The sequence below is a fragment of the Salvelinus namaycush genome, chromosome 13 (assembly GCF_016432855.1).
Source record: "Salvelinus namaycush isolate Seneca chromosome 13, SaNama_1.0, whole genome shotgun sequence".
Lineage (NCBI taxonomy): Eukaryota > Metazoa > Chordata > Actinopteri > Salmoniformes > Salmonidae > Salvelinus > Salvelinus namaycush.
The window spans coordinates 20,623,965-20,643,198 of NC_052319.1; the positions used below are offsets into that span (position 1 = coordinate 20,623,965).

Below are 19,234 nucleotides of genomic sequence, written 5' to 3' on the forward strand. Positions count from 1 at the left end.
CCTCTCTCTCTCTCTCTCTCTCTCTCTCTCTCTCTCTCTCTCTCTCTCTCCCTCCCTCCCTCCCTCAGAGTTTACAGTGACTTTACCTCTTCCATCAAGTCTGTTATTGTAGGACCACAACCACTGCCCAAAACTGCCCACTCTTAAATCCCAACATTAACCTGTATGTGCTGACATTTCCTCCAGACTGATTTCATTGCACAAGTCTGGTGGGATATTGCTAAGGTTTAACCCCACAGTGATCCAGCAGTATATAAGCAGCATACGAACAGACACTAGAATTCCTCCTTTGTCAACACCAAGTCACTTCAGATAAATAAATGCACAGGTTTTTAGATTGGACAGTTATTTCCCTTTGGTACATTTTCATACAAGACACAAAGATCAATTTTTGCAGTGATTTACCCAAAACAAGCTTGACAAACTCATTTCCAAACTCATTTCCTGCACTATGTCTCGCTGAATCCATTATACATTCACATGGTTTAGTAGAGAAAATGGCTCTGTCTGCGTGAGTTGAAAACATACCCGACAACACGACTCATGATAGGAAATAAAAGCCTGAATACAGTTCAGCAGTCAGCTGAATCATAGCCATAAGAAATTACAATAACAGGGGAAAGACTGTTCATTTCTAGACTGGCAGACATCTCATAAATAAATAACCCCCATGCTTAGCCGACGCAGAGAACAGAGAAAAGCTGGTGCCCAAAGACTGATATCTTTCAAATCAAAACCGTAAAGTCTACTGGGTATAATACGTAATGTCCAGTCCTGTGTGGCTCAGTTGGTAGAGCATGGTGCTTTCCACGCCATGGTTGTGGATTTGATTCCCAAGGAGGACCATCACAAAAAAGTACAAACATGTATGCACTCACTACTGTACGAAGCTCTGGATAAGTCTGATAAATGACTAAAATGTCATGTAAGCTGGGGCACTTCACTGTTATAAAATGTATCTAAACTCTCAGGAGGTGCTAGAATATTCAAAAAAGATCTCAGGTAGTCATGGTAACTGTTACAGTACAATATGTGAAGTGTATTATGTTGTTGTTTAAAGTCTCTGTTTTGAAAGCTTAATTTTCTTTTTAATGCGACTGAATAGATATTCAGCAGCAAATAGCGGTGTATTTTCAAAATCTGATTATTAATTCAACGTGTTTGTGTTTATCTAGCGCAGGGAGTAGTGGCTCTGTCAAGCCCTGGGTGTTATATTCACGTTGTATTATCATCAACACACCTCTTTTTCTTTCTCTGCCACTCACAAGCAAATGCGACAAGGGGGCTGTGTAGGAAAGCCACATATTTACCTTGTAAATGTTCGGTGCCCGTTATCTGAATACAAAATGCTCATTATAGCTTCCAATAGTATCACCCCGCTTGTATTTGAAGCAGCTGCTTACTTCCATGCAGTGATTCAATGCACTATGCATGCTGATCAGATGTATTCCTTCCTATTCTCAGCAAGCATAGTGCAAAGATGTGGAGATACATTCAGAGGTCCTTTTGTTTAATAACATTTTAGGCACAGTCAGTAGATTTGATTGCATTAATGCAGCCATGAATACAGAATACTTTATATAAAATCATCATAACTCAAATACTGATACTTACAACACTGTATTGTGTCGTTGTAAATATAATATAAGTACGATGGTTATATCTTGAGACATCATTGTACAAATGTTTTGATACTATTCATTTAATTTCCAATATGATCATATGAGCCTGCTGCGGATCACCAGTGCTGGGAGGGGAGAGCGTTCTGTTTGATGTGTTATTGCAGCTATAACTAACCAATTACAGTTCCTCACTGTGAGGCCTTGGGACCAGCATTCCCCTTAACTAATCATTGGCACCTCCTCCCGTTTTCAAACCTCATGTTACCCATCCCCCCCTCCCCTGCCACACATAATGTATTTACAACCAGACTGTTGACGCCCCCAGACAAGCTCCAGTTTTGGCACCCACCAAACACCCCCAGAGACAAGTACTGTAGCCCCCACAGGTCTCCAGTAGTCTCCCTTTAATTTTCACTACCTCCCTCCCTCCCACAGTCTCTCTGGTCCAGATCTGCAGGGCCAAGCAGAGACCACCAGTATCTCCAGGCTTTGGGACTGGCTGGCTTGATATTACCCAAGTTTCGCCCACTGGGCTCTTTAAAATGGGATTAGGCATACTTACTGGCTTCTTCGGAAATGCAGTTCAATTTCCTCACACTTATCTATGCAGAACAGTCACGAGCAGGCAGATACAGAGGACGAAACAGCCAAATTAACTCCTACCACATTGGCATCATTTTGAGATTGCTAAATAGATGCAAACCAGATTACTAGAGTACTAATGCCCATTCATGGATAGCGGTTTACATTCATAGAAAGCTAAAAGGGGAGATATTTTTAACTCAGCTGTGAAGATATCATTTTTAAGGGTGTGAGAACAAACCACACCCTAAAGACAATCCAAGATATTATGATTTCTTTGACTAGCAGCTCTGTTTACAGATCCATTTTCACAAATGCTTTTAGAAACAAAGAGCAATGAATGAACACCCAATCAATGCTATAATCTAAGCCTGGAAATATACAGTGAGCTGCAAAAGTATTAGAACAGTCACACATTTGTTGTTGTTTTGGCTCTGTACTCCAGCACTTTGGATTTGATACGTGGTGAAAGTGCATATTGGGTGAACCATTTCCCCTAATTTTAGGGGACCAAAAGTATTGATTTTGCATATTACATGAGAGTCAAATATTCAGACCTTGTGCTATGACATCTGACCTGAACCTATAGTCAAGGAGAAATAAACACAAATCTACTGAAAATACACTATATAGGCCACCTGAGTGGCGCAGCAGTCTAAGGCACTGCATCGCAGTGGTTGACGCGTCACTGCAGACCCGGGTTCGATCCCAGGCTGTGTCACAACCGGCCGTGACCAGGAGTCCCATAGAGCGGCGCACAATTGGCCCAGCGTAGCCCGGGATAGGGGAGGGTTTGGGTGGGGGGGCTTTACGTCGCTCATCACGCTCTGGCGACTCCTTCAAATGAGTGGATTCAGCTATTTCAGCCACACCCGTTGCTGACAGGTGTATAAAATTGAGCACACAGCCATGCAATCTCCATAGACAAACATTAGCAGCAGAATGACTTTACTGATGAGCTCAGTGACTTTCAACGTGGCACCGTCATAGGATACAAGGCAGTTCTTCAAATTTCTGCACTGCTAGAGCTGCCCCGGTCAACTATAAGTGCTGTTATTCTGAAGTGGAAATGTCTAGGAGCAACAACGGCTCAGCCGAAAAGTGGTAGGCAAAACAAACTCACAGAATGGGACTGCTGAAGCGTGTAGAAATGGTCTATCCTCAGTTGCAACACTCACTACCGAGTTCCAAACTGCCTCTGGAAGCAACGTCAGCACAAGAAATGTTCGTCGGGAGCTTCGTGAAATGGGTTTCCATGGCCGAGCAGCCGCACACAAGCCTAAGATCATCATGCGCAATGTCAAGTGTTGGCTGGAGTGGTGTAAAGCTCGCCGCCATTGGACTCCGGAGCAGTGGAAACATTCGCTGGAGTGATGAATCAAACTTCACCATCTGGCAGACTACAGAAGAATCTGGGTTTGGCGGATGCCAAAAGTTTAGTGGAGGAGGAATAATGGTTTGGGCTAGGACCCTTAATTCCAGTGAAGGGAAATCTTAATGCTACAGCACACAATGACATTCTAGATGATTTGTGCTTCCAACTTGGCAACAGTTTGGGGAAGGCCGTGTTTCAGCATGACAATGCCCCTGTGCACATGTCACACCCTGGCCTTAGTTATCTTTGTTTTCATTATTATTTTAGTTAGGTCAGGGTGTGACATGGTGAAGTATGTGTTTTTTGTATTGTCTAGGGTGTTGTTTGGTTTAGGGGGTTTAGTAGAATAGATGGTTTAATGTTCAGTGTAGGTGTCTAGGAAAGTCTATGGTTGCCTGAATTGGGTCTCAATTAGAGACAGCTGGTTATTGTTGTCTCTGATTGGGAGCCATATTTAAGGCAGCCATAGGCTTTAGCTGTTTGTGGGTCATTTTCTATGTCTAGTCTATGTTGAACGTAAGTAGTTTGTGTGTGCACTTGCGTTTGTAGCTTCACGGTCGTTTGTTGTTTTTTGTTAGTTTGTATAAGTGTTCCGTGTTACGTCTTCGTATAATAAACAAGAAGATGTATTCATATCATGCTGCGCCTTGGTCCAATCTCTCATATCAAGACGATCGTGACAGAATGACCCACCAAACCCGGATCAAGCAGCATGACAAGCGGCAACAGGATCAAGGCATCAAGGATTCATGGACATGGGAGGAGATATTAGATGGAAAGGGACCTTGGGCACAACCGGGAGAATATCGCCTCCCTCGTGAAGAGCTGGAGGCAGCGAAAGCCGAGAGGAGGCGATATGAGGAGGCAGCACGGAGGCAAGGCTGGAAGCCCGCGAGTACTACCCAAAAATTTCTTGGGGGGGGGCTAAGAGGTAGTGGGCCGAGGGCAGGTAGGAGACCTGCGCCCACTTCCCAGGCTAACCGTGGAGAGCGGGAGTACAGGCGGACACCGTGTTACGCAATAGAGCGCACGGTGTCTCCTGTACGTGTTCATAGCCCGGTGCGGGTTATTCCACCTCCCCGCACTGGTAGGGCTAGATTGGGCATTGAGCCAGGTGCCATGATGCCGGCTCAACGCGTCTGGTCTCCAGTGCGTCTCCTCGGGCCGGCATACATGGCACCAGCCTTACGCATGGTGTCCCCGGTTCGCCTACATAGCCCGGTGCGGGTTATTCCACCTCCCCGCACTGGTCGGGCGACGGGGAGCATTCAACCAGGTAAGGTTGGGCAGGCTCGGTGTTCAAGGGAACCAGTACGCCTGCACGGTCCGGTATTTCCGGCGCCACCTCCCCGCCCCAGTCCAGTTCCACCAGTGCCTACACCACGCACCAGGCTTCCAGTGTGTCTCCAGAGCCCTGTTCCTCCTCCACGCACTCGTCCTATGGTGCGTGTCTCCAGCCCGGTACCACCAATTCCGGCACCACGCACCAAGCCTCCTGTGCGTCTCCAGAGTCCTGTGCATCCTGTTGCTGCTCCCCGCATTAGCCCTGAGATGCGTGTCCCCAGCCCGGTACCACCAGTTCCGGCACCACGCACTAGGCCTAATGTGCGTCCCCAGGGTCCAGTATGCCCTGTTCCTTCTCCCCGCACTAGCCTGAAGGTGCGTGTCCTTAGCCCGGTGCCTCCAGTTCCGGCACCACGCACCAGGCCTACAGTGCGCCTATTCCGGCCAGAGCCATCCGTCTGCCCAGTGCCATCTGAGCCATCCGTCTCCCCAGCGCCATCTGAGCCATCCGTCTCCCCAGCGCCATCTGAGCCATCCGTCTCCCCAGCGCCATCTGAGCCATCCGTCTCCCCAGCGCCATCTGAGCCATCCGTCTCCCCAGCGCCATCTGAGCCATCCGTCTGCCCAGTGCCGTCTGAGCCATCCGTCTGTCCCGAGCCATTAGAGCCGCCCGTCTGTCCCGAGCCGTCAGAGCCGTTAGTCAGTCAGGAGCCGCTAGAGCCATTCGTCAGTCAGGATCTGCCAGAGCCGCCAACCAGACAGGATCTGCCAGAGCCGCCAACCAGACAGGATCTGCCAGAGCCGCCAACCAGACAGGATCTGCCAGAGCCGCCAACCAGACAGGATCTGCCAGAGCCGCCAACCAGACAGGATCTGCCAGAGCCGCCAACCAGACAGGATCCGCCAGAGCCGTCCAGCCAAGATCCGCCAGAGCAGTCATCCAGCCAGGATCCGTCCCTCAGTCCGGAGCTGCCGTCCCTCAGTCCGGAGCTGCCCCTTATCCTGGTGCTGCCCCTTATCCTGGTGCTGCCCCTTAGTCCGGTGCTGCCCCTTAGTCCGGTGCTGCCCCTTAGTCCGGTACTGCCCCTTAGTCCGGTGCTGCCCCTTAGTCCGGTGCTGCCCCTTAGTCCGGTGCTGCCCCTTAATCCAGTGGGGTTAATGTGGAGGGTGGCCATTTGGAGGAGGCTACGTAAGCGGGTAGTGACTATGGTGGGGTGGGGACCACGACCAGTGCCAGAGCCGCCACCGTGGACAGACGCCCACCCAGACCCTCCCCTAGACTTGATGCTGGTGCGCCCGGAGTTCGCACCTTAAGGGGGGGGTTATGTCACACCCTGGCCTTAGTTATCTTTGTTTTCATTATTATTTTAGTTGGGTCAGGGTGTGACATGGTGAAGTATGTGTTTTTTGTATTGTCTAGGGTGTTGTTTGGTTTAGGGGGTTTAGTAGAATAGATGGTTTAATGTTCAGTGTAGGTGTCTAGGAAAGTCTATGGTTGCCTGAATTGGGTCTCAATTAGAGACAGCTGGTTATTGTTGTCTCTGATTGGGAGCCATATTTAAGGCAGCCATAGGCTTTAGCTGTTTGTGGGTCATTTTCTATGTCTAGTCTATGTTGAACGTAAGTAGTTTGTGTGTGCACTTGCGTTTGTAGCTTCACGGTCGTTTGTTGTTTTTTGTTAGTTTGTATAAGTGTTTCGTGTTACGTCTTCGTATAATAAACAAGAAGATGTATTCATATCATGCTGCGCCTTGGTCCAATCTCTCATATCAAGACAATCGTGACAGCACAAAACAAGGTCCATACAGAAATGGTTTGTTGAGATCGTTGTGGAAGAACTTGACTGGCCTGCACAGAACCATGACGTCAACCCCATCGAACAGCTTTGGGATGAATTGGAACGTCGACTGCGAGCCAGGCCTAATTGCTCAACATCAATGCCTGACCTCTCTAATGCGATTGTGGTTAAATGAAAGCAAGTCCCTGCAGGAATGTTCTAACATCTAGTGGAAAGCCTTCCCAGAAGAGTGGAGGCTGTTATAACAGCAAAGGGGGACCAACTCCATATTAATTCCCATGATTTTGGAATGAGATGTTCGACGAGCAGGTGTCCACATATTTTGGGTCATGTAGTGTATCAGTAAATTGATGAGCCAAACGGATTAAGAACTTAAATAGGGTGCCAACTGGTAAGCCTATTTTACTTTCCATACACCTTAATCTGCATAATTTATTTCATTTGTGCCTTTAATTTGACTTCCAATGGGCATATACAGAGAAAGGCTATCATCGGTGTTGACAGGATTAATTGTAGCCCGCTCTCATTCTGCAGTTCCTTTCATTAATTCTGGTTCAATTCATTTTAAAAACGGCTTGACACTGTAGCATGAACCAATTAGCCTAATTTGGGCGGAGGGAGAAAACACATTCTGAGGTACCATTAATGCAATCTAATTCTCTGCATGACCACCTTTTTCAATCATTCAGCCCCTTTCTTATTGTATGCATGCTGAGAAGCCCCATGATTGGCAGGCCCAATGAGGGCAGAGAAGCAGCTAAAATGAATACCATTATACTCTCTCTCTTCTTCTCTATATGCAACAGGGGATTCACCTTTTCAGAAATGCTTCTTAGTCAATACACTCATAGAAAAAAGTGTTCCAAAAGCGTTCTTTGGCTGTCCCCATAGGATAACCCTTTTGGGTTCCAGGTAGAACTGTTTTGGGTTCCAGGTAGAACCCTCTGTGAAAAAGGGTTATAATACAATTGTATTTTGCACATGCTTCGTAAACAACAGGTGTAGACTAACGTTCAAATGTTTCGTTACAGTCCCTTCCCAACAATAAAAGGAGAAAGAAAACAGAGAGACAATAGAAAAGTAAAACACGTAATAATAAAAGTAATAATAAATAAACAATGAGTAACCATAACTTGGCTATATACACGGGGTACCAGTACCGAGTCGATGTGCAGGGGTACGAGGTAATTGAGGTAGATATGTACATATACACTGTACATATGGAAAAAAGTGACAGATTATAAACAGTAGCAGAAGCATATGTGATGAGTTCAAAAGTTAGCACAAAAAGGTTCAATGCAGATAGTTTAATAGTTAACCAAATAGCTACCCGGACTAACTATTTAGCAGTCTTATGGCTTGGGGGTAGAAGCTGTTCAGGGACCTGTTGGTTCCAGACTTGGTGCAGCGGTAAGGCAAGCCATGCAGTAGCAGAGAGAACAGTCTATGACTTGGGTGGCTGGAGTCCTTGAAAATGTTAAGGGCCTTCCTCTGGCACCGCCTGGTATAATGGTCCTGGACAGCAGGGAGCTCGGCCCCAGTGATGTACTGGGCCGCACACACTACCCTCAGTAGCGCCTTGCGGTCGAATGCCAAGCAGTTGCAATACCAAACATCGATGCAGCCAGTCAAGATGTTCTCAATGTTTCAGCTGTAAACTTTTTAAGGATCTAAGGGCCAATGCCAAATCTTTTCAGCCTGCTGAGGGGGAAGAGGTGTTGTCGTGCCCTCTTCTCTACTGTGTTGGTGTGTGTGGACCATGATAGATCCTTAGTGATGTGGACTCCGAGGAACCTGAAGCTCTCAACCCGCTCCACTACAGCCCCATTGATGACGATGGGGGCGTGCTCGGCCCTCCTTTTACTGTAGTCCATGATTAGTTTCTTTGTCTTGCTGACTTTGATGGAGAGGATGTTGTCACTGACCTGCTCTCTATAGCTGTCTCATCGTCGTCGGTGTTCAGGCCAAACACAGTCGTGTCGTTGGCAAACTTAATGATGGTGTTTGGAGTCGTGTGCGGCTACGCAGTCGTGGATGAAGAGGGAGTAGAGGAGGGGACTAAATAGACACTTTTTTTCTAAGAGTTTATGTATAGGCATTATGACTAGCATCAGTTCAACTAGAAAATAATGGGCCAAATCTGATACATTATTATGCAACCAGTTTTCAGTATACAACAGGGAAGTGAGGGAACTCGTTCATATGGAAAATCTCCGTTAGGCATGCTTTTTAGTCCAGGAATAAACTTAATCTGTGTGCTAAAAACCACCCCATACACTACAGTGACAACACTCTCAGGGAATAGTTGATGTGCATTACCAAAGGTTACAGTTGCTTGACTACAGGTCTAGGCTGTTTATCTTGTGGTTGTTTGCTAGGGTGGAATATCTGTAGGTCAAAGGGCTGAGCACTGGACATTAGGGTTGGGGCAGTGTGTTAGTTACCTTGTGGCTGTCTGCTAGGGTGGAATATCTGCAGGTCAAACGGCTGAGCACTGGACATTAGGGTTGAGGCAGTGTGTTAGTTACCTTGTGGCTGTCTGCTAGGGTGGAATATCTGCAGGTCAAAGGGCTGAGCGCTGGTCTTCTGGATCACTGTGACGTTACGGCCCGTCCACTTGTTGGCTCTGGCTAGGGTGTTGGTCCTCCAGTCTGTCCAGTAGACACTTCCCCCAAACAGAGACACGGCGAAGGGGTGTGACAGGTACTCATGTCCCCTCAGGATCTCTATGATCCCACTGCCATCGTACAGTGCAGAGTAGATGGCATCAGAGCTGTGAAAGGGAGAAGATAGGTGAAGGTACAGTAACCAGCCAGAATAGATAACATACAGCTCAGATAAGATGGCATGAGAGCTGTTAGAGGGAGAAAACATGATCGGGATGTCATTAGATTGTCTCTTTCCAGTATAAAGACAGAGATACAGTATATGCATACGAGCCAGGTAGAGTAACCATGGAAGTACAATACATTGCAGCATAGATGGCATTAGAGCTGTTATATGGTGGTATGAATGTCATCATGAGGTTGCCTGGCTCTATACAATAAAAATACTAGTCAGGCATTTGTATTTATTATGGATCCTCCTGCCAAGGCAGCAACTGCTCTTCCTGGGGTCCAGCAAAATTAAGGCAGTTATGTAGATTTAAAAATATTACATTCACGAATTTCACAACACACTGTGTGCCCTCAGGCCCCTACCCCACCACTACCACATATCTACAATACAAAATCCATGTGTATGTGTGTGTATAGTGTGTATGTTATTGTGTGTGTATGCAAGTGTCTGTGCCTACATGTATGTATGTGTTGCTTAACAGTCCCCGCTGTTCCATAAGGTGTATTTTTATTTGTTTTTTAAAATCAAATTTCACTGCTTGCATCAATTACTTGATGTGGAATAGAGTTTCATGTATTCATGGCTCTATGTAGTACTGTGCACCTCCCATAGTGTGTTCTGGGGACAGTGAAGCGGCCTCTTGTGGCATGTCTTGTGGGGTATGCATGGGTGTCCGAGCTGTGCACCAGTAGTTCAAACATACAGCTCAACGCATTCAACATGTCAATACTTCTCATAAATACAATAGTGATGAAGTCAATCTCTCCTCCACTTTGAGCCAGGAGAGATTGACATGCATATTATTAATGTTAGCTCTTTGTGAACATTCAAGGTCCAGCCGTGCTGCCCTGTTCTGAGCCAATTGCAATTTTCCTAAGTCCCTTCTTGTGGCACCTGACCACGACAACTGAACAGTAGTCCACAGCTTGTGACAAAACTAGAGCCTGTAGGACCTGCCTTGTTGATAGTGCTGTTAAGAAGGTAGAGTAGCGCTTTATTATGGACAGACTTCTCCTCATCTTTGCTACTGTTGGATCAATATGTTTTGACCATGACAGTTTACAATCCAGGGTTACAACAGTTTATCCAACAGTTTATTCACCTCAACTTTCTCAATTCCCACATTATTTGTTATAAGAGTTAGTTGAGGTTTAGGGTTCAGTGAATGATTTGTCCCAAATACAAGGCTTTAAGTTTTAGAAATATAATTCCTTGCCACCCACTCTGGCTTTACTCAAAGCCAGTGGCATGTCGTTAGTAAAGATTGAAAAAAGTAAGGGGCCTAGACAGCTACCCTGGGGAATTCCTGATTCTGTTAGAGAGGCTTCCATTAAAGAACACCCTCCATGTTCTGTTAGACAGGAAACTTTTTATCCAGAATATAGCAGGGGGTATAAAGCCATAACACATATGTTTTTCCAGCAGCAGACTATGATCGATAATGTCAAAGGCCACACTGAGGTCTAACAAAACAGCCCCCCCAATCTTTTTATCATCAATGTCTCTCAGCCAATCATCAGTCATTTGTGTAAGTGCTGTGCTGTGCTTGTTGAATGTCCTCCCATATAAGCATGCTGAAAGTCCGTTGTCAATTTTTTTTTACTGTAAAATAGCAATGTATCTGGTCAAACACCATGAGCTGCACACAGTGGACTTCCTACTAGGGCACATTACCTCAGTGCTAACAGTATAAAGCTGGTTCATAGGCACATGATTACTGCATACAATAGCTGTAGGTGTTGTCATGTAAGCCTAAATACATTTCAGCTGCTTATTTACTTGGTACATGAACAGAATTCTCCACAATTTAAAACACAGTTCCAAACACCACTATTATAAGGTAAAATAGCGAGGAAGGCGTTTTATCAAGGATGTCATCAGGTGTGTTTGTCAGTAATATGTTTTGGAAATGCTGTAGAATGTAGATCTTGAAAGCTTATTGTCACAATAGAAGGGGAGGTTTACATGTGATGTATTCTCAACATGTCTTCCTGTGGTTAAAGCACATTTAGATAAATTGGTCTTCTGTTCGCTGTAATTGAACTACCATTTACAAGCAACCAACCTGTCCTTATAGGAGATGAGGCAAAGTAGATAACATGCCGTTCATACTTATGACATATGTGCATCCAAATAGGTATCATTGCAATGTAATTATTGTTTATCACAGCTGTGCTCCCATCTTGATAGGTTGTCAATGTAAGTATGAATCTGTTCTTAATTTACCTGTAAAGGTTATAAGCAAATAAAGGTTACATAAAACATTGTTTTGTGTGAGGAACCTACCGAGCATCCGTCCACACAATTCTCTTCTCCAGATGATCCAGAGTTAGTCCGTTGGGCCAGGCTCCTATCTCCATGTCCTTGAACACTATGTGTCGTCCTCCTCCGCTCATTGAAGCAGCCTCGATACGGGGGAAGGTAGCATCCCAGTCTGTCCAGAACAGGATTCTAAAGGCATTAAATCAATCAAGAAAAGGAATGCATAAAGATCTTTTTACATCTACAAAGTGCTCTACAGTAACCAGCACTAGACCACGGAGAGCAAGCAGAAGACAATAAATTCCGATGATCCACAGAAAACTGAGACATGGTCTACTTATGCAAGGACATTAATTAAAGAGGACTTGAAGAAAAAGCCTCCATGGAAGAAAGAAATTAATGATTAAGATCACTTGACAATGGACAGAACTAGACGGCATAAACTAGCCTAGATACTCAAACCATGTGTTGAATACAAAAGCTAACATGGAAGATTATGTTTATTATTCCTATGGAAAAACAAGGCTAAAGGCATTAATCAATTTAGTAATGATTTTCAGTGTCAATTCTTCAGCCCTTTTTCATTGGTTTGTCAATGTAACATCACTGCAAACTAGAATAATTACATACAGTGTGTACAGCCGTAAATGGGATTCGTAAACACACACATTGGCAGCAGTCTGTGGATCCTAGAACAGCACCAAACAGACCAGTGTTCCACAGCATCTGTGACATTGGCTGGAACAGGAAGCCATCTGGTTTTTATGACCTTCTACAGCTCAATGAAAGCCTGTAAATGAGCACTGGTGATTACTATGACCATCAACAGAGTCATGTCTCCCAAACACGGCTACTATCCTGCTTTTGCCCACCAAACCAGGCAAAAGACCCGACCCTGTAGGAATGCAGGCTTAAATTAGGCACTGTAGGCAATGAAACATCCTTGTACAGCTCAATAGCCTTATTCATTGGATCAGGCCCCTTAGATCAATGGCTTACTCTTTTGAGTGGATTCAAGTAATTACGTTAGAATTATTGCTCTGGCGAGGAACTTTGCCTGTAGGCACCGAAATCATCCATTAATCCTAATGTGTTCTCCTCTGAAACACAGTCATCCCTCCAATATATGCAGTGCGGGAAAGAATATACGATCAGACTATACATTTCTTATAAGACTACTTAATAGATGTTTTATGAATGTCTGGAAGAAGTTTTAAAACAAAATAAACCAAATTAATTTTACAATCAAATAAAAGTAATTCATCACCATGTATAAATTAAAGAACTAGGCTAAACACACTATAATAAAAAACATAATTTTGTTCTTTTCATCCAACTTTGTGCCTGTGAGATTGTTCAGAGATGAATTGAAGGCTTGAAGCCATGTATTAAAAGAGAAAAAGTAAGAGTGGTAAAGTGCATGAGTCAGGGAAGAGGAAAAGATGAGCCATATCACTTGTCATCACTAGAATTGAGTCCACAGTATTATTATCGATGTATTCTATATTTGTATACTTAATGGACCCTAACATAGCAGACATCATCACACATCAAGGGAGAAGGAAGTAGAAGAAAATGAAGGATGTTGTTTTTCTTATTATGAGTGTGTACAGTATGTGAGTCAGACCTGTATTCAAATAGTATTTGTTTCTTTAAAATAGTTTAGCTGTGCTTTATTGAGCTTATCTGGCACAATAGAAACAATTGAATAATCCCCAAAGTGTAAACCCTGCCCATTTGGCACTCCAGGCAGGCTGAAACAAACACTCAACAAATTTGAAAGGAAACAAAGACTATTTCAACCCAGGTCTGATGTGAGTAGGCACTCACCCTTGTCCTGGGTCCAGAGCAATGGCCCGTGGATGCTCCATCCCTCCAGCTATCAGTGTGGTCCTCATCTCTCCATTCAGCCTGGCCACCTCGATCTGGTCCAGGTTACTGTCGATCCAGTACAGGTTACCTGCTATCCAGTCCACTGCCAACCCCTCTGGAGTGGCCAGCCCATGCTGCACAACCACCTCAATCCCTGTCACACCTGATGGAATACCAACCACAGGACCATCATCACCCTACACCACCCGGTTAGAGCACCACCCTTTAGCACCATGACCACCACCACACCACCCTTTAGACCAGGTGAGACAGACCAACCCACAGCACCATGGTCATCAATACACACACTAGGTGAGAGAAGAGTGGAGAAGGGATGTATTCAACTCAGCCTGATCATTTTCCCCCTATTGAGAGGATGTGTTTGTTGGTCTGCCAACAAAATTACATTTTCTGGGGAGAAAACCCTAGCTAGAGAAACTCATGAGGAAGATAACATTGACATAAAAGAAGATTGTTTCCTACAGTGTTCCATTAAAAATAAAAGGTTTTCCCAGTATGTCTATAATCCAGCTGTTTACAATTATCCTCGGCTGCTGGAGCCTTTGTGGAAGGATGACAAAAGGGAGAAATAGGTGCAGCAGCGGGACACATTCTATGGCCCCATGGAGAAAATGAGAGAAAGAGAGAAAAAGTCCAATTGCAGCAGACGCACAGAATATAACGCAGCACAAAACACCAACCTAATGAAAAGTTCTAACTCATCAAAGGCTTCAGAGATGCACTTTGACAGTGGGAAGACGACTGAGGGGCCTAGATTATACCCACAGTAATACTTGGCATTACCCTGCTGAAATAACTATTCAATGGAGGGACAGTATCAGCTCACAGTTTCAGAGAGGTGCTAAGTAGAACTAAACTGAGAACCTTATTGAACTAAACTGTGTAATTGAAAGGCCTTCCAGTTGAAGATTGGGAGGGAAGACAGCCATGTTTATCCTCCTCTGCCAATAGATCCCAGCATTTAGATCTAATGTTTTGCCTAGCCAAGGTACTTAAAGAGCCTGAAAGCGTCAGTACATCACAGCCCTTAGGATCTATTGTGTAGCTTACACCTACGCACCTTCAGATTTTGAAAGCACCATAGATTACACCATTTAGAGGTAACTTATAGGACCTACATACCTCCAGAGCCTGAGAGGCGTCCTCTGTAGATCTTATCCTCTACCACATCTGTCCAGTAAAGCAGGCTGCGATTAAAGTGGAAGTCAAGAGCAATGGTGTTCCGGAGCCCTGGCACCAGCAGGCTGTAGTCCCGCTTGTGAAGGTCTATCCGTCTTATCTCATGCCGGATAGAGAAGATGATGAAAGCCTCAAAGGGATCTGGCCAAAGGAAAGACAAAGGGAGGGAAGGAAGAGGAACAAGTTAAAACGTAGGCAACGGATGCCACAACAAAACCAACATGAGCGGCAGAAGCCGGGGAAGTGATTTGAACCGGTGCCATTAGCGGAGGAAACACACAGGTGGGCATGACTGCACACACACAAACACACAGACACGTGTGCATCCATGCACACACTGGATCATGCACTTTCATGACTGGGCACTGCCACTAGTCTGTGTTATGCACAGAGCAGAAACCCCATCGTCACTATGGAGACACATACAGTATGAACACAATGAGAAAGACTGGATACTGTAGGGAGTAGGGATGTTAGCTACTTGCTGATGATGATAAGTCGCTCATTCTTTATTATTCAGTTATACCTGAAAATCTCTGTACAAAAGCTAGAGCCTTGCATACATGAAATGTCACCACAGACTCAATAGTACATTTGTCAAAATTAAATGAGGTTGATTCTCAGTTTTCTATTGTGCGCAGAACATTTATTTGATTTGACTATTTAAAATATACAAAGAAGCCACACCAGGCAACCAATACATTTACCAAAATTGACAAGGATTATATACATAAAAACTCAGACTTGTTTCCATTGTTGTCCTCTATTGGTAGGCATGTGACTGCAGGGCAAAACAAGTGACATGGGCCTTCTGTGCCATACATTCAATCATGGGCTCCTGAGTGGCGCAGCGGTCTAAGGCTCTCCATCTCAGTGCTAGAGGCTAGTGACTACAGACCCTAGTTTGATTCCAGGCTGTATCAAAATTGGCTGTGAATGGGAGTCCCATAGGGCGTCGCACAATTGGCCCAGCGTCGTCCGGGTTAGGGTTTGGCCGGGATAGGCCGTGAATGTAAATACGAATTTGTTCTTAACTGACTTGCCTAGTTAAATAAAGGTTAAATAAATAAAAATAAAATACACAATATGTAGATATACAGTGTACAAAACATTAAGAACACCTGTCTCCTCCCCTTCATCTACACTGATTGAAGTGGATTTAACAAGTGATAATAGATTCCCCTAGTCAGTCTATGTCATGGAAAGAGCAGGTGTCCTTAAAAACTTCTTATAGCTGCAATCCCGGTAACGGGATCGATATGACAACAGCCAGTGAAAGTGCAGGGCGCCAAATTCAAACAACAGAAATCTCATAATTAAAATGCCTCAAACATACATGTGTTTTATACAATTTTAAAGGTAATCTTGTTGTTAATCCCACCAAAGTGTCCGATTGCAAATAGGATTTTCAGCGAAAGCACCACAAACGATTATGTTAGGTCACCGCCAAATCACAGACAAACACAGTAATTTTTCCAGCCAAAGATAGGAGTCACAAAAAGCACAAATATAGATACAATTAATCACTAACCTTTGATGATCTTCATCAGATGACACTCATAGGACTTCATGTTACACAATACATGTATGTTTTGTTTGATAAAGTTCATATTTATATAAAAAAATCTGAGTTTACATTGGCGTGTTTCGTTCACTAGTTCCAAAAACATCCAGTGATTTTGCATAGCCACATCGATTCAACAGAAATACTCATCATAAATTTAGATAATAATACAAGTTATACACATGGAATTATAGATATACCCCTCCTTAATGCAACCGCTGTGTCAGATTTTAAAAAACTATTACGGAAAAAGCAAACCATGCAATAATCTGAGACGGCGCTCAGAACAATAGTCAAATTAGCCGCCATGTTGGAGTCAACAGAAACCAGAAATTACATGATAATTATTCCCTTACCTTTGATTATCTTCATCAGAATGCACTCCCAGGAATCCCAGGTCCTCAATAAATGTTTGATTTGTTCAATAATGTCCGTTATTTATGTCCAATTAGCTACTTTTGTTAGCGCGTTTGGTAAACAATTCCAAAGTCACGAAGCGTGTTTCCTAAAAGCTGACGAAATGTCCAAAAGTTCAGTAACAGTCAGTAGAAACATGTCAAACGATGTATTGAATCAATCTTTAGAATGTTGTTAACATAAATCTTGAATAACGTTCCAACCGGAGAATTACATTGACTTCAGATAAGCGACGGAACAGAGATCCCTCTCATGTGAACGCGCATGGTCAAAGAATGGTCGGGTCATGGCAGACCTGACTAATTCCCCTCTCATTCGGCAACCCTTCACAGTAGAGGCATCAGACAAAGTTCTACAGACTGTTGACATCTAGTGGAAGCCGTAGGAAGTGCAAACTCATTCATATCTCGCTGTGATTTCAATGGGATCTTGGTTGAAAATCGACCAGCCTCAGAATTTCCACTTCCTGTTTGTTTTTTTCTCAGGTGTTTGCCCGCCATATGAGTTCTGTTATACTCACAGACATAATTCAAACAGTTTTAGAAACTTCAGAGTGGTTTTTATCGAATAGTAATAATAATATGCATATATTAGCAACTATGACTGAGCAGCAGGCTGTTTACTCTGGGCACCTCTGTGCACCTTTCATCCAAGCTACTCAATACTTCCCCTGCAGCCACAAGAAGTTAATGTTTTGTACACTCACTAACATATCACTCCACCAGAGTAGAGTGGCTTTGCACGTGGCAAGGAGGCTATCTCAACATGAACCTAGGAGTGTTTTAACCTAAGACTGGCAGTTTTTATCTCAGCCGGGAGTTTGTTACACTCTACCAGTACCATATATAAATACATCGCTCTTGAATCGACATTTACATTTTAGTCATTTAGCAGACGCTCTTATCCAGAGCGACTTACAGTAGAGTGCATACATTTTATTACATTTTTACATACTGAGACAAGGATATCCCTACCGGCCAAACCCTCCCTAACCCGGACAACGCTATGCCAATTGTGCGTCGCCCCACGGACCTCCCGGTTGCGGCCGGCTGCGACAGAGCCTGGGCGCGAACCCAGCCCAGCCTGGGCGCGAACCCAGAGACTCTGGTGGCGCAGCTAGCACTGCGATGCAGTGCCCTAGACCACTGCGCCACCCGAGAGACATGGCACAAAATCTACGGCACTGCCTCTCAGTAGTAAGATAGTTCTTTAGATACTGGGGGATTGCGCCACCCGGGAGATACTGGGATACTGGGACCACTGGGACCACTGCGCCACCCGGGAGACATGACACAAAATCTACGGCACTGCCTCTCAGTAGTAAGATAGTTCTTTAGATACTGGGGGATTGCACCATATATGGTTTTATGGGCCATTCCCAGCTTCAGCTGAATGACCCTTTTATCAACTGATAGCCACTATGGTTCACTATGGCCATTTTACTCTGAGCTGTCTGTAGCTTGTTCTTGATGAACTTACTGTACCAGGTAGTGCATGCATAGTCAAAGTGAGGCTGCACTAATGCTGCGCCAAGTGTTCAAGGTCCTTATTTATGTAAGAAACAATAAAATGTTAATGTGTTTCTTTGGTAAATTGCCCATTCTTTCCCTATTTTAACATACAATTAGCACTGCAACTGCTATAAATCTCTGAGGGAAATGGAGAGGCGAGTAGTAAAAAACAAGCTTCATCAATCTGAAAGTGACACATCAAGGCTGCATGTTCTGCCATGTTCTCCTCGTTTACGAGCAGCAACACAGAAGCAAAAAACAGCTAAAACATCAATCCAATCACACACATTACAACATAAGTAGACAGTTTGCTCTGATTATGTAAAGCTGAGTTGATAAATGAATTGACTATATGTAATTACACAGGACTTACAGTGCCGTGAAAAAGAATTTGCCCCCTTTCTGATTTCCCCTTTTTTTGCATATTTTTTCACACTGAATGTTATCAGATCTTCAACCAAAATATTAGATAAATGGAACCTGAGTGAAAAAAAAGTATATATTTTTTTATAAACAAAGAAATGCAACATGTCCTCTGTGTGAAAAATTAATTGCCCCCTTACACGCAATAACCGGTTGTGCCACCTTTTGCTGCAATGATTGCAACCAAACGCTTCATGTAGTTGTTGATCAGTCTCTCACATCGCTGTGGAAGAATTTCAGCCCACTCTTGCATGCAGAACTGCTTTAACTCAGCGACATTTGTGGGTTTCAAAGCATGAACTGCCTTTTTTAGGTTCTGCCACAACATCTCAAATCAGGTTTAGGTCTGGACTTTGACTAGGCCATTTCAAAGCTTTTGAGCCATTCTGATGTAGACTTGCTTGTGTGTTTTGGATTATTGTCTTGCTGCATAACCAAGGTACACTTCAGCTTCAGCTGACAGATGGATGGTCTAACATTCTCCGG

At 44.2% G+C, this 19,234-nt stretch overlaps 1 protein-coding gene across 1 annotated transcript in view; it reads right to left on the reverse strand.

Moving 5' to 3' along the window:
• The window catches only part of lrp1bb (low density lipoprotein receptor-related protein 1Bb), a 346,624-nt gene that overhangs the window by 156,157 nt on the left and 171,233 nt on the right, over window positions 1–19,234 (reverse strand). Inside the window, exons 23-26 of the mRNA XM_039006274.1 lie at window positions 14,777–14,974; window positions 13,592–13,796; window positions 11,786–11,950; window positions 9,190–9,434 (exon numbers count right to left, since the gene is read on the reverse strand). Coding sequence (XP_038862202.1) covers window positions 9,190–9,434; window positions 11,786–11,950; window positions 13,592–13,796; window positions 14,777–14,974 — 813 coding nt within the window. The remainder of the gene's footprint in view (window positions 1–9,189; window positions 9,435–11,785; window positions 11,951–13,591; window positions 13,797–14,776; window positions 14,975–19,234) is intronic.